Genomic DNA, 16,518 nt, shown 5'->3' with positions numbered 1-16,518 from the left:
AGGCGGGTGGGCGGGAAGCAGCCAAGAGGCAGCGAACCGTGGTGGGCGGAGGCGTTCTACGGGCGCCGGCTCCGGGCCAATGGCGAGGCGGCGGGGCCGGGGGCGGGGCCGGGGGCGCAGAGCGGTTCCGGGGCAGGTGTCGCCGGCGGTGTCGGTTGCCCGGGGGATGAGCTCGGAGAAGGGAAACGTGTCGCGCACGCGGCCCCAGCGCTACCAGAACGCGCGCGCCTTCAGGAACGACAAGTACGACACCAGCGCCCGGCGCAAGGTAAGCGGCGGGGCCGCCCCGCCACCGCCACCGGCCTCTCCTCTCCCCTCCCGGCCGGGCGCTGGGCCGGCTGCGTCGCCGGCGGGCGGGGAGGCGCGGCGGCAGGGCGTTCGGTGGCGTTTGGTGCCGGCAGCGCCAACAGGAGCCTCTGCGGCCTGCTGGCCGCACGGGAGCCTTTGGAGCGACGGCCCGTCCCTGAGCGACCTTCTGCTGGCAGGTCTTGAAGAGCTTCAGGATCGCAGGCGAAGGCACAGGGCAGCGGGAGCCGAAAAACCCCTTCGATTTAGCGGTGGAGAAACCTTGGCCCGGGCCTGGCCGAAGCGTTCGCTGCGGTGTCAAGGGAGTAATCCCTAACGAGCCATTTCGGTCAGGTGTCGCCTGGCCCGCCCCCCCCACCCCCCCCCGTCTTAGGCCGCTGCAAATCATGGTGTAGCAAATGCATTGTATGGTACTTGAATCATACTCATGACATGAAAGGCCCTCGTTAAGCCAAGAATTAAGAGGAAGACTGAAATAAAGCATTTCCTTTTGTGCAGTGAGTGCAGTAGGTAAACGTTCCCTGCAGTGTTACCCATGTGACTTCTTGAAAGGCGTTTGCTCTTCTCAAAGTTTGTGACTATGTGATCTTAACTTCAGACACCTTAGCATTTTGAGAATTTATTTTGACCTCCCCCCATCGTCCATATAAATATCGTTTCACTGTGTGTACTTAAAAAAGACTCGTGTTTGCTTTAAGGCTTTAAAAAAAACTTAAGGGGCTTTTCCAAGTAGTTACATAGAAAGGTGTCTTTAGCTCTTTTATCAGTGCTTCTGCTACAAACGTTATCATGGTTTGATATTTTCACACTATTGTTGCAAAACACCATTGTTGTCTTTTTTTGTTTCTAAGCAAGGAGAAGGTAATGGTTTACCATATATTCTTGGAACATGCTCTATGCATGTAGTTGTGGTAACATAATAGCAGTGCTGGAGAGGATGAAGACCAAGCAGTATGCCTGAGCCATAAGAGCACAAAAATGGGATGTTTTGTCTTACAAGCTAAACTGAAAGAGATTAAAAAAACAAAAAACAAGATGAGCATTCTAGAAGAGGCTTATCTGGTGCTATTGCTGTTAGGTCAATATCTCTTTAACTGAACCTGACTGGGTTGTCAAAAAGAACTGAGAGGAGGGGAAGAAAATAGTACGTTAAAGAAATGGCACCAAAGAGGGAGGTTGGGGGGGGGTTTGTAGTTTTGTTTTGTTTTTTTTCAGGTGTTGTAGGACTGGTTATGCAAGTTGAACAGGCTGCTTTCCTGGGACTCTAAGCAGTGCTAGTGTTATTTATTGTGTGAGTCACTGCATGATCCCTGATAGGAGAGTATTTTCCTGTCTGGCCTCTACACACATACACACACAAAAATATCCTAGAGAGTTGGTCTATCAGAAAAGTTGTCAAAGAGAAACTGAGTTCTGACATCATTTTTGTAGCTGAAGTAATCATTTTAATACCCACATGGCTGTTTTTCTTCCCTTTTTTAATATTTTATATCGTGTAGAACTGGCTGCACAGTACCATGCACTCAAATAAATAAAATATTTTTTAAAAGCTTTTGAATGTAGCCAGGATTCACTGTGGGCATTAACTGTGATATGGGACTGTATCTTTTTCCTTTCGGTTTCAAGCGAATGATTTATTTTCTCTTTGTGCCTGCCAGTTCATGGAGGTGGCTGAACACAGGGAAGAAGCTTCTTGAAGAAGGTGCTCCCTATTACAGGGTTAGATAGTGTGTGGTAAAGGGAAAGGATGCGTTTTTCTTTTGGTGCACCGTCACGTACAAATTCTAGTGCTAAGGGATACACAGGGGTCTTTATAATGATGACTAGGCCTGATTCTGCTATTTGAGAAATATGAAAAGAAGTTAGACTAACAAAGACTAAGTGGTGATTAATGTCATAGTTTAGATATAGACTATGCTGAATGATGACAGTTTTGCATCTCTGTCTTACGTAGTCCTGAATGATCAGACGTGCCACAGACGTTCAAGGTGCGATGAGGGAGGGGAAGAAATAGTAGCAATTGGATCACAGGGGCTAATCCAGGAGTGGGGCATTCTTCCTTTCCACCTCTCGCTAGCTCAGTAGATCAGAAGAGTGCTCAGAGCTGCTGAAGGAGGGTAGATCTCCTGTAAAACACTGCTATTTTTTTTTTTTTTTACGTGTTTGGCCTGTCTTTGACTACTGTTACACACTGTCTGATGCAATAGTATCTTGAAAGGCTGCAGAATGCTTTTTAGCTTAAAAAGTTTTATCCTGCTGCATTTGTGCACTGCATTAGCAATGTTGAATATTAATTACAGTAGCTTCAGGTTGTACTGTGGGTGGAGTTGAGGTAGTTATTTTCAGTGTTATTGCTGCTTCTCTCAGTGAAGGAGAATCTGCAGAGGAAATTGATCTAATAGTCTTTTGACTTTTCCCTGGTGGCAGTCATTATCCAGTTGTTTTGTAGTTTTTTGAAAGGTTTTGTGCTCTCTGTCTGACACTGACCTTGGCATCCGTTTTCGAATCTTAAAGACCATAGCTCTGATTGCTTGCAGAACATGCTGAAAGATCCATCTGTCTTTCTTCTAATGATCAGTCTTTACTACAGCATTACTCTGGGATAGGCTAGTTGAGGTGGAACGCCCTTGCAGCAAAGTACACTGCCTCTCTACTGTATTTGGGTAACTGCCTGCAACAAAGCTGGGAAGGCTTGCATCCTAGGACGAACTGAAGAAGGAAGAGCCAGGACAGGGTAAGACACACTGTGCTGTTAGTTATTGAATCTTGGAATTTGTTTATGGGTGCTTGCTTTACATAGTATACTCCAGAACAGCTGTTTGTGGCACTGAGCTGAGGAATATACATTATATTATATGAATATACATTTTATGTAAAGTATATTACATAATTCAACATGGAAGCTGGAGTAGTTCTAGAGATGAAAGCAAATAGCATTCAATGAGAACATTTAGAACTCCATTGTAATAAGATGGTAAACCACAAAGTGATTCATATTTACACCCAAATGACTGATCTGTTTCTCCATTTCTTTCGTCTCATTAAGTACACCCCAGATGATAATCCGCGTTTCCCTAAATTTCAGAGGTTATTAACTCTGAACCTCAGCTTTACCATAGTGTTGATGTCAGCTGCTTCTTCTGCTGGCTGTGTGGATAAATAACTTGTTTTGGTGGAGACACTGGTGAAGACTGTGGGAAGGCAGTAGGAACAGAACAGGTGAATACAGAGGTTAAATGCCGAGTCAGTGATCGTGACTTGAAGCTCGGAGGGGAGATATAGATACACCAGTAGCCAGCTGGACTTGTCAGATAACAGTATTGGAGTTTGTTTAGTTTCTGTTCTTGCTGCAACATAGAGTAGCGTGGTAGGCTAAAGTCTACTCTGTAGCCACCCCTGTTATTCTGGGTTCAGAAGTGCATTCAGGCCTGGGTTGTAGCCTTTCATGTAGGAAGAAGAGGAGCAAGCATAACATCTATTCTGGACTCTAACCTGACTCGGGGAGGGGAGAGAGCGAGTGAACGTGTGTGTGTTCAGTTCATTGTCGGGAAGAGGATGGGGGTGGATTGTTGGTCCTTCCAAGTGTGGACATTCTCTTGCTGGTTACTTGCATGTTTTCAGATCCATGGTCACTGATCTGAAAAAAGCAGAACATCTTGATCTCCAAGATGGCCATTTGGAATTGGGCTTAGAAAAAGCTTTTGATTTCATGTGTTTTAAAGTCCATAGCAAGAAAACACGAAAGGGCCTTCAATGCTAGCTTTATAGCCATCCATATGTAACCAGTGTGGATGTAAGGAAGACTTTAGGGCTTTGCTTAAAATGTTAAATATACTTTTCTTTAGAAAGAGATGAGAAATTATCTGTGTAGAAAATGGAATTTAAAGTAATACTGATACAATATATGAGCAAGTGAAGCTCTTTGAGGGACTTGATTTCAGCCTGTGAAATATGTGTTAGAACCCTGAAAAGCTGGTGTCTCTTACTGCAGTTTCACATTTGTTAGCCTGCACTGATCTACTCTAACTGCTTTGTACTCACGAGCTGGAGATCCTGTGGAGTTTTGTTTTTCTGAGAAGTGTAGTTATCCAGAAATGCTGCGTTCAGCCTTGTTGACTGAAGCAGTATCACCTGTGCTTCTGACAAGGGAGTTTATGGGTGACATTGACATTGCATTCATTTACAGCAGAATAGACCACTGTCGTGTGCTCGGTAGTAGGAGTTTGCTTTCAATACAGTAAATCTAAATATCCATAAGTTCACACATAATTAGAAACTTCCAAATAGACAGTGAGGCTTCTTTGAAACCCCATCATTACTTCTTGCTTGTGAGTGCTTTAATGCTAGCTTAACCTAGGGATTATTTTGTGTGCCAAGTTAGTAGGTGTAGGTGCGTGTGTTTACTTAAATACATTCTGAACTGCTTTTGGCAGGTTGCTAAATGATTTAATATTGGGTTACGTGAACATACAGAGGATGCTGTTTCATTAATGCAGTTGACCTGACAGTGTGTATATAATATGCACATGGAATATTTTGTGACTGTATACTTTAAGACTGTTTATGTATGTCTGTATTGCATAACAATAATTTCTTTGGAGAATATATAGACATACTATAAGCACTGAATGAGTTGCACTTGTCCTTGGAGGGAAGTGTGGCAAAAGAAAAGAGGAAAGAGCTATTGACTAAAACAAGGAAATGAGCATAAAAAAAAGAACAGAGAAACTTCTGTGACAGAAACAGAATCTAACCTGTCAAAGTAGTTCTCACACCAAGAAATCCATTTCAAACCATAAGCACTACCACCTCTTTGTGTATGACAGCCAGCTACCTGCGTAAAAGCTGGGTAGAAAAGTTGGAAGAGAATAATGAAGTTGACAAACCTTGTTCAGGTCTTTGTGGGGTTGTTGGTTTTTTGTACCCTTTAAGGAAAGCAAGCTATTAAATGGGCGAAAGGAAGAAAATACAAATATATGAAAGTTTAAACAATGTATAAAGTATATTAAAAAGTGAATATTAATAGGAAAAGTAAGCAGCAGAGGGATTTCTTTGATTTAAATAATAACTTCCCCATTCTGACTGGGAACCGAGATACCAGGAAAATTTCCCTTCCGGTTTGTTGGGAAAGCTTATTCTCACACGTTCTTTGGTGATTTCAAAAATCTGAAAAAACAGCTTGTCCAAATCTTTAATTAGAGACAGCTTGCTTTGTTTCTTCAAGTTTGCATTGCTTTTGAAACTGATATGACACTTTTTTTTGGTCAAAGGAAGTATTGAATTTAAAGTAGAAAACCACAGTAAATTATCAACTTGTTTTAGTAATAGTAACATTTAAATAGCACGCATTTTTTTTTCTGAGCAAAATAAACTTAGAAGGCAAACACAAGTCAAGGTTAAACTCTGTAAACCTCCCTGCTTGCTTGTTTTACATCAATCCATCGTTCTCTGTTGACTTTCTAAGTCAACGGCCTGGTAGAAGAATTGTGGAGTCATAGTTTCTCTCATATTCAGATGTGGTAAGCCAATGATTAACTACACCACCCCATACTTGAAGTGCCAACATTGAGTAAAAAAATACAGGAAATTGCTGAAGGGGAAGAAGAGACTGTGCTGTATGTGTGCCTGTTTGAAGGAGGAAATTAGAACTTAAAAGCTGTTGTCTTTTTTCCGATTGTTACCTTCTGAGCACATGCTATGTGGTTTCTTTGAGTTGCTGTGTAAGATATGTGGTCCTACAAGTGACTACGTTGAAAAGTCTAGTCATCTTTATGCCTGGATCAGGATCTTAAGTTACACATAAATGCGATCTTCATAGCTACTGTCTAATTTTGTGTTGTAAGACTCTTAGGCAGCATTTTGGTTGACGTTCTTTGTCTTTGCACTGGATATTTGAAGTGTCACTGATTATACCAGGAAAACGGAACAGTTCAAATGTGACTGTGTAGACATAATCTAAATACACAGACCAGCTCTGGTAGAGATTCATTGCCTTTATATGGATAGTTGATTGTGATTGTTGCTGTGCAATTATATTACATTAACTTTATTTTACTTTACTTTAGAGCTCCTTGTGTGTTGCTTATCTTCTAAAGACCTTTTTCAGTGGTGAAACAATGTGTTAGGATAGAGGGAGGACTTATTTTGGGATCAGGGCATCAGATAAGATGCAGGGCTTTGTTGTTCAAACCAAAGGTGAGGAAGTCCCAATAATACAGTCTTTATGCCGCATGACTAGTCTCTTGGCCTTGCTATGAGGTGGTATTTTCATGCAAAGATCTGTGCTATGAGTAACATGAAAAAGCATCTTTGGAATTTGGGATGATCTGCGTTTTAGTTTGTCTGATAAAAAATAAAAAAAGAAATTAATCACCGTATGATTGTTGTGTATTCTGGAGCCAGATGATGAGCATATTGGGAGGGGGAAGAGCTTTATAAAGCTCCATTAGTAATAATTATGCATATTTCCTTGTTCCATAGCAAACGTTTAGCAGAATTTGTAATAGGCTGCCTGTTTGACAGACTTTGGATTTCCTTCAGATGAGAGTGAAAGTAGTTCCTATTTTGCTCTTCTGCACTGTTTACACCACATGCAGTCCTGAGTGTGGCCTCTTGCATTCCAAGTGCGTTACGCGTTGCTGAGCCTGTCCCTGCGTCACTTAGTAACAGGGCTCCTGTCCCCAGCCGTGATGTCAGGACGTATTATTGGAAATGAGGCAGTTTTCAGTAAGGAAGCTGACTCCCTTTGGATAGACGACCAGCTGTCTTCAGCTTAAACTATTGCTGTCTTTTGATGTTTTTTGGGTACTGCCTTAGCAATACTAAAAATAGTTGATCACAATAAAGAACACCTGGGAATACAAACGACAGTGTTTGTGTCTTTCTCCCCTCCTGCATTACTAATTAATGCAAATCAGGAGAGTGGAGAACTGGAAAGTTTAGGCTAATTTTCAGCTTATTAGAAGCTTATTCAGGCTATACTACTTGGAGCCTTACTTTGTGCTAGTCAAGCACTGAAAAGAAGGCTTATCTTCAAATTGCATGAATTTTGAAAGAATGGACACAGTCAGCGCTGACAGCAGTTTGAATTGCCAGCCTTTTAACAGAGAAGAACTTGCCAATGATTTTCTTCTCTCAGAAAGTTTCCACATTAGCCAAATGTTTGTGTTTCTTGGAGGATTTAATTCATAATGTGTGGCTGACATCAGAACCACAGCTTTCTGTATTCAGTATTCAAGCATTCTGCAAAACCTTGTTTGTTTCTTTTTTTTTTTTTTTTTTTTAAATGTGCCAAGTCTGTATTTGATCATTTGAAAAAAAGTTTACTATCTTTTAACTGAACCAGCTAAAAAGCACCACACCTTCTGTTAGGTGCACCATGGGAAAACTCATACTGAATGGTTGAAGTTTAGCAAAAATGGAAACAATGGAAAACAAGTCCCATAGTATAGTCTCACTCGTAAGTAGCATTTCCTCTGCCACATACATTTTTTGGAATAGAATAAGATACTGTATTTTTAAAACCTGGCCTGTTCTTTTGTCTAGTGTATTGAGGTAGATCTTTGTGGAGTAGCAAGAAGCTCTTGTGGGTCATAAAAACAGGAAATTACTTCAGAAGCTACTGTATGCATAGAATAATTTTTCAGTTTATTTGTAGAAGAATAATATAAACTCTATTCCCAATTAATGCAGAATCTGTTCCAATGAACTTTTAGGTATTCTAAGAAATAGATGTGTTTTAGACCATGTTAATAATGTAATTTTGCTACAGTAGCCATTTTTAAGCTGTCTTTAAAAAAGGCACAATAGAATTTTTTTGGCTATATGCATTTTTTTTTAATTGTGAAATTTCTACTTTTAAAGTTCTGAGTGAATACACACAACCGCATGATAGATAAAGTTACTGCTGACATTTTCAGAGAGAGAAGAAATAAAAGTACGTTGCATGTGCAAGTGTATGTTGCTTGTTATTTAAGGTAACAGTGTGGTGTGGTACTACTTCCCATCTCAGAATACCTTCTCTTGTGCAAACGGTATTGGCCAGTTGACGTTTTGTATTCCTGAGGAAACTAAACGTAAAATGTTGTAGAAGAACTTAAGGTAAACTTTGCATTGTCTTGAAAATAAACCATAGTTTAAATGACCGTTTTAAGGATTTTGTCTTAGATACTTGAGAGCAAAAATATACTGCTTTTTCGTAAAGGAAGTTTATGATGAAAGAGACATTGAATGATTTGACTGCAAATAATGTGTGGATTCTACTTTATTGTGATCTGAGAAAAAATCCCGAGACTACTTACTTAAAGTATGTAGTATAATGGTAGCTTGAGCAATAAGTTAAATGCTAAGTCTTGCGAGTTGTCGTCTTTGTATAAAAAATGCGTATTTCAGGGCTCATTTCTACTTAAATCTGTTTTGTAAAATCTCTATAGATGAAAAAAAAAATCTATAGTAATCTATTATCAACAATATAATAACATAAAAAAGTACTGCTATTAACAATATTAAAATTATAATAATAATAATGAAGACTACCTTGAAGTAAAAGACTACCTCAGCACTCTTTCCACTGATGAAAGTTACTAGCAGTAAATGTATATGAAATGCTTTTACGTTAATATCAAACAAACAGCTTTCTAAATACTGTATTAATCACTGATGAGTGGAAGTGCTTTCTAAGCAAGATTATACTCATAAAAGTAGGAAATTTTCAATGTATTCTTATTCTAATTTTTATTTCCTTATTCAGAAAATAAATGCTAAGCTTCATGATGGAGTGTGTCAGCATTGCAAAGGTATCTTGGAGTGGCGGGTAAAATTCAGCAAGTACAAACTACTATCAAAACCTAAAAAATGGTGAGTTAAGATACTTTGTGTTAATCACTGATAGTGTAGTTTGTGAATTTGTTTTTAAATATTCTAGTTTTGGAAACTCACAAGTAGTAGCTGCTGCTATATGACATTCTTCAAATTTGGAGTCTGCAGTGACAATATATATGCAATGTTGATTTTCTAATTTGTTAGTCTTTTATCTTAAACTTTTGAGAAGAAAATACAGTGGAAAAGCAACTGCTTCCCTCTTCACTGTTAAAATGCTTGAACTGTGGACCTGTAAGCTTCCAAAACCGTCAGTGTGGCCTCCTGAACAAAAAGTCAAACCTGAACCAGTTGTAACACGGTTTTCTAAGGCCTCATTGCAAGTCAATACTAGAGGAATCTCCACATCTCTTAACTTTTGTTGTTCACAAAGATTAGTAGAGAAATGAGGAGAGGAAGGCTTTAATTTTGTGTCATATCAAAACTCATCAGGAACACTGTTCTCAGCATTACTGAGGCCTCAATGCCTACAAAATGTTTGCAATACCTTCATTTCATTACCTCTTAGCATGTTCTCTCTTTTTGTATATGAAACTATAATCCTAAATATTGAATGTTTAGCATTGTTTGCATACAGTTCTGTATTAGGTGGTTTTCGATAAGTACATAGTAGAGGTGATAAATATCTTAAAATGATTTATAGGTTCATGATATGTTAATTTTCTGAAATGGATACTTTCTGCTTCCTTCTTACTTGCTCAGCTGCAGAGGTCCTTACCTCTGTGGTTGCAGACACAGCCAGTGTTTCAACAATGAAACATTGAACTCAAACTACATCTGGACTGTGGTGTATGATATAGCCAGCTTTGTCACAATAGTTTGTTCTGTGTTTGTGTGTTGTTCTCAGTTATGTACTTCTGAAATACTTACAAACTGCTTGAAGAGGTTCTGTATGTGTGCAGTTCCCTGAATGATGGTGTATTTTATTTTGATTTTCAGTAGGTTAAAAGGGAAGGAATGTTTGTTCATACTATATCCCCCTCTTGTGAGAAGTTTTACTTTTTAATGTGAAACCATAGGCAACAAATATTTTGGTTTTAGTGAACAATTTCACCCTTTCATGTAAAAAAAAAAAATTAGGTAGAAGTCTCTCTGTTTCTCAAAGTAAACATTCTGGGTTCCATTCACCACGGATGAAGTTGGAATTTGTCCTTTTTTAACTCTTTCTCAAATGACTATGTGCATCCTGTTTAAAAGTAATGAGCTGTAACAAATAACAACTGGAGGTATTTAAAAGATGGGTACATGTGGTGCTTAGGGACATGGTTTAGTGGTGGACTTGGCAGTGTTAGGTTAACAGTTGGATTCCATGATCTTAAGGGTCCTTTCCAACCTAAACAATTCTATGATTCAATGATTCTAAATCACGTGGTAGTGGATCTGGTTCTTCTGCCTCTTCTCTGCCTAACCCCAAACAAAAAAAAAGCAGGCAAAAAAGCATGCAAATCTGAGAAGCATTGGAAATAGAAAAAGTGGCATTGCGGGGCAGCTGCTTATGACAGAATATGTGATGTTTTCTGTCATATTTTTGAAGAAGTCAATTGGGCTGCAGGCCGTTCTGGCTCTACAGGTAATGGTTTCTAGCCCAGCCTGCAGCTGTACAATGGCTGAGTGGGCCGCTGTTCTGAAAGGACAAAACTATGAAGATAGTGAAGATAGAATGGGTGAAGCTTCTAGGTGAAGTAAACACATTATAGACACTAAAAATGTGACTATATGGAAAAAAAGGGGTTCTTCATGTCACAGACGATGGGAATGGAGGAATTCTCTGTGCTTCAACTTATTTTTAGTTTTTTAACATCTTCAAAATTATGATTGTTAGTACAACCACAAATTATCCCTACTTTACTTTTATTTCGAGTATTTAATTCTTACAAATTAAACTCTTTAAAAAAAAGTCTATCCACCTTGCATTGATAGTGCCTCTGTTTTGTGTGACATGGCTGGGAAGAACTGTAGACATTTTTTTAATACTACTGCAATTGAACATGGAAGAAAGAAAAAAAAAAAACCCAGGCTAAGTAGGTATTCCCAGTGACATCTAACTGTAGGTTTTTCCTGGGGAAGAGAGAAGACCAGAAACACTAGGCAGTTCAGACTTGCTTTTTTCAAATGTGTCCTACAGCAGTTCTTGTGATTTTACAGCTTCTTAATGAATTGGATACATGCATCTTAATAATGAAAGCTCAGCAGAGCCTAGATGAAGATAGTAGGGAGTAGGCGATAGTGCTTAAGAATGGGATGTGAAAAAGTAAAAACTTCTGTTTCACTAGATGCTAGTTAGTGCATCTCTCCTTATAAGGCATGCAAAAACACTTGATATTTTTCTTCAGCCTGTTTTACCCAAGTCTGCAAATCCACTACTCAGAACTGTATGATGAATCTTTCCTGAGAACTTTTTGAGTGCCTGAGGAACCAAGAAAGAGTGACTTTTAGGACAGCTGCATTGCATGGGCTATATAGTTCTCGGTTCTGTTCTCCAAAAATACAAGGCTTTAAAAATGTCAGCTAAATGTTAAGCCATAGCATTTTAGAAATGACTTAATCTACAGAGTTTTATCATATCTTGAAAAAGAAAGCCAAAAACCTCTACCTAATTAGGTTGGGTTTGTTCAGAATACAGTTCCCTGCAGGCTTGTGTTCATAGAAATACTCTTGAGAATTTCAAGAGCAAGACATTGTAGTGTCTGAATTGAAAGCTTTTCATTTGTAAAATGCATGCACCTTTCTATGACATATTCTTATTTTCTTCTATCGTTAAACCAGAAGAAGTTACGTAGCTTTTAAAGTAAAACTAGCTACTGAAATGAACGGAAAGGTTTCTTTTGTCAATGTAAATATAAAAATTTTTGATTTTATGTTTATCCTTCAGTTCTTTTTTTAGTAATTCTTCCTGAAAAAGTTAAAGGAGAGGGAAGACAGGCAATAATTTGGTAGTGCTGCTTGTTAAAACACCAGTTGTTTCGTATGAAACTGGCCTATAACATGTTGTTCCTCTTTTGTCTATGTTGTCTTTGACCACAGAATGGTTAATAAGTGTCCACAAATATTTTTTGAATCATGTTTTCTTTCTTTTCACAGTGTAAAGTGCCTCCAGAAGACTGTAAAAGATCCTTACCATATTATTTGTCGACCGTGTGCTGGTAAGCTAGAAGTTTGTGCTAAATGTGGAAAAGAAGAAGAAATAGTAATTCCGTAAGTAGCTCATAGGTTACATAGTTTCAGTACTGCACTGTTTCTTGCCCTTTTAATAAAGCTTGTTTGGAAGCTCTCAAGAAGCTGTTGTACTTTATGCCATATTCTGAATAATCCTGACAGGAATCAGTAGAAGTCATTACCCTCACTTTCTTCTGCTGAAACTAGGGGTGAAATGCCTATTGATGTTAGTGGGGCTGGGCCAAGAAAAGTCTCACTTGGCTAAGACACTTTATTTTAATACCAAAGGATAAATGGCATATCTTCCTTAGGAACAAAGCACTTCAAAATGGATTTCGGTATAGAACACCATAAAATATGCATAAGCCAATTTACTGTTTGCATTTTGTCTGTCATTTGATGATTCAGTTACTAGTGAACAGAAAAGCTAAACAAGGGCTGATATTGAGAACAGTTACAGCAATATATTTAGCAACCCAATATATTTGGGTTTTTTTATTCTTTTATTAGAGTTCTGTCTTTATTGAGCATCCTCAAATGAATATTGAGTATTAATTTACTAGTTTGTGACAACTGGCCACCAGTTGCTTAGTTGGTCAAACTGTTCATATATATATATCTTTTCTTCACAGACTCTTTTTCCTTCACTGTGTTTTGTATCTTTCCTATTCAATATGAAAATAACTCTACATTATTGTCCCTCTCCTCCTCCTCCCCACCTCCCTCCCCCTTCCATCCCCAGTAGAATATTCTACCCTCCATCCCGTTCTTGTTTAAAAGAAAAATAAATTCCAAAAGTGGGTGGTGGTAACATCCTCTTGCTTTCTGCAGGATTGATAAAGGACAAGACAGAACTGAGAGTGTAACTGCTAAAAGTAGCCAAGAGAGCAGTGGATTGGAAGATGAGCTGGCTTTTGATACAAACTTCAGTAGTACAGACAGTGATGAAGATTCTGATGTGCTTGAAGAACGATTTAAAAGTATGAATTTTGAACGGGCAGACATCTAAAAGGCTGAGTTTATATGAGAGACTATATGCAATCAGAAGTGGTAAACCAATGTTTGCCTGAAACTGCTCTGAAAACCTGATTTGACACCTGAGGTCCTTGCATATAAATGTTGGCACTGTGATTATGATGCTTGTTGGGGGTTTTGTATAAATAAATATTTTTTTGTATTAAGAGCAGAATTTCTTGTGAAAAGATTCAGAAATGGAATCTTTAAGCATAGTTATTTCTTGTATACATATAACAACTTCCTGTTTCTCTGGAATAAAGCCTCTTTGTGTAATTGTTCTAAATTCAATATTACACAACTGTTGTATTTCTACTTGGAAAGCTACATGAAAGTCTAGAATAAATACAGAGTCTTGTCATAAAAAGGAAGAGCTAAACCAGCTGTAATAGTCTGCTAAAGGAAGAACTTGCAACTTTGTCAATGAGTGTGCAAACAGGGTCAAAATGCCAAGCAGTCATTCCCCTTACGACTGTTGTTTCTTTTCTGGGCAAAAAAGAGGGCCTAAATGCCATCAGTGATACTGTTCATGAGCAGTTAATGCTTTTTTACCATATATAAGCATGCATTACAAATTTGTGACCTTGTTACTACTGATGTTTTGAAAAGAAAAAAAACTAAGACTTTTTAGAATTTCTCATAGCAGGTCTCACAGTTTCTTTTCCTTTGACTGCAGATCTGACGTAGTTTGCTCTGATACGAAAACACTTGTGTAGTGTAGCAATGCTTATGTAGTTACTCTCTTCCTGATTTTCAGTTCTTTCTAAGGGTTATTCAATGTAGATTAAGCTCTACGAAGAACATAACTGGATTTGCAGTAACTATCTTTTACAGTATTCAGGATGGCTTGATTTCTTCTGTATTGTCTGTTACCTCTATAAATAAAGCGGAAGAAGTACTTCATACTAATTAAATGGTTTAACCTGTGACAAGATACCATGCCGTTTATACTAACCATATTAACAGCTACACATCTGCTTTGGTGTTCTGCCTGATTTGCAGTAGTGGGCACAGAAAAGTTTGATTCCCAAACTACCTTCTTCAAATGAATTGTGAGGGACTTCAGCTCTGGGATTATTTCCTGCTGCCTCAGTGGGGAAAATACTGAAACTTTATCCTTTGGGTAGAGATAGCCATCCTGTGGCTGCTGTAGTTGACCTAAGCTTTAAAGAAAATCTAGTTACCAAGATGTAGAGTACTAAGACATTCAGCAGTCCATAGCCTAGAAACTGATATGATTTAAAAGACAACTTTATTATTTAGTAATGACAGTAACAGGCAACAGCAAAATTCTTGTAATCAGTCATGAAACAGTGAGCTCTTACTGTGTTTTCTTAGCTGTGTAGGTGCTTGTCACTACACGTAAGGCCTTAAGAATAAGCTTTTTCTTTTATTATGTTTTATTTATTTAGATTTGTCTTTCACTTTTGTATTGTACTTTAAAACACCTTTTTATCTTTTCTAAACTATTTGTAAGTTTGTATCTTAATATCTACAACATGCTTTTGTACTAATCTCTAAGGATTAGTAATCTGCTTGGTTGTTTCTTTTTTTTTTTTTTTATTTGTGGTGGTGTTCCTTTTCTGTGCTGCCCTTCTGCTGTTGAAGAATCTGATTCCCTAAGATTATTTTTTCTGTCCCATGCAGATCTTTTGCACAGATAGATTTTTGCTAAGTGTTTTGTGATAACCACTAGCGGTAAACTATTGAAAAACATTCTACTGGTCTTCTCTGTTCCCGTGATGCATTGTGACTTTTGCGGCTTTTCAGTGAGACAAAGTCTAAAGTTTATGAAGTGTTTGGGTGGTATTCTGTTTCCTTCTGGGGTTGCTTATTACATAGTTGTTTGCAGTCATAAAGGACTAGGATTGATGACCCAAACAACCCATCTCCTTTCTCCACCCACTCTATAAACGTGTTGTTTATAAGCTAAACCACTAGTTTTGTGATTGAATATACTGGTTCTTTCGCTTAACTGCAACTAATAAAAAACAAGAAGCTCAGAAGTTTAAAATTTGTAGAAGGGCAATGGTTTGTCTTGGAAGAGTCAATGAAGCTGCAGAGCACCAGGAGGTGCTTAGTGGCTGAAAAGGAGGTTGTCTGGTGTGTTTAGAAGTGACTGGAAACTGGTCTGAAGGTCATGTTGCATTGACAGGTAAGTCCTCCCAACAGGACAGCAGTGACGCCTGACTTAGTGTGACATCACCCATTTTCCTGTCAGTTGACGTTGGTAAAGACAGAGTGAACAAGGAGTATCCCACGCACACACTGCAGATAGATAGATAACCGGGCAGGTGGGTAGAGGGGAGTTAATAAGTAATCTGGAGTTAGCTTCAGAAAGGGTCTCTCTGGAGGGGAAACCATGACTGTCATCAAAAGTGAACGTGGCTTTTGAAAGTGACATACGTATGGGAAATGTTCTTCCACTTGGAAAAATTAGGTAATAGCCTAGCCCTTTGCCCAAAGGTGAGAGGAAATCCTGAAGTGACAGGAAAATGTGTCATGGAACTGGCAGGAGCTGTATAATGAAAAAATAAGGGGAAGGGCTCTCTTCTCAAAGTGGTGACACAACCTGTCAGTACCGGGGAAGAGCAGTGGCACGCAGATGGGCAACGTGTAACCACAAAACACAAACGTTAGGGAAAGTCCTCTGAAGTTAGCATCTTCACGTCACACAACTAATGCTGTTTGGCGTTGAGGTGATACTACAGTTGATGAAACTTTGCTGTGAGTGAGCACAGCTGCAGTGCTGGCTACTTGGTATTAGTCCAACCTCTCTGAAGACAGCTTTTGATTCTGGCAAGCGTTCCGTCTTTGGTTGCAACTGCTGTTAAAACGTATACTGCTGGAAATGACTGCTGCAAGTAAAACTGCGTACGATGGTGGTTGTGAGTCAGCTTGCAAAATTGCTAACTTGGAGTTGGGGCACATTTGCTATTATAGGAAAAAAGAGTGTGTGTTTTACTGAAGACACCTCTAACAGGAATACAAGGAACAATTTTAGTTTTCTTGTTTAATTTCAAGTGAAGTTAGAACATATGTGGAATTACAGGAAGATATTTTTCTAAGATTTTTAAGTAATAGTTCTGAATTTCAAGGGAGTTTTTTTGTGAAGAACTTGTTGAACAGAGGATTATGCAGGGACAGAACACCTTTAAACCCTGA

General features: G+C 38.8%; 1 protein-coding gene across 1 annotated transcript; it reads left to right on the top strand.

Annotated features, from left to right (window-relative positions):
- The first annotated feature begins 113 nt into the window (after positions 1-113).
- On the top strand, positions 114-13,639 carry LOC309602774 (uncharacterized protein C9orf85 homolog). The gene is made up of 4 exons (XM_082336682.1): positions 114-268; positions 9,056-9,162; positions 12,265-12,378; positions 13,171-13,639. Exons 1-4 carry the CDS (start codon positions 167-169, stop codon positions 13,346-13,348), a joined length of 501 nt encoding a protein of 166 aa, XP_082192808.1. The 5' UTR covers positions 114-166; the 3' UTR covers positions 13,349-13,639.
- Positions 13,640-16,518: the final 2,879 nt, after the last annotated feature.

Source organism: Platalea leucorodia, assembly GCF_965183815.1.
Source record: "Platalea leucorodia genome assembly, chromosome: Z".
Classification (NCBI taxonomy): domain Eukaryota; kingdom Metazoa; phylum Chordata; class Aves; order Pelecaniformes; family Threskiornithidae; genus Platalea; species Platalea leucorodia.
Note: the sequence above shows the minus strand (reverse complement) of the source record. Positions and strands in the feature narration are given on the sequence as shown.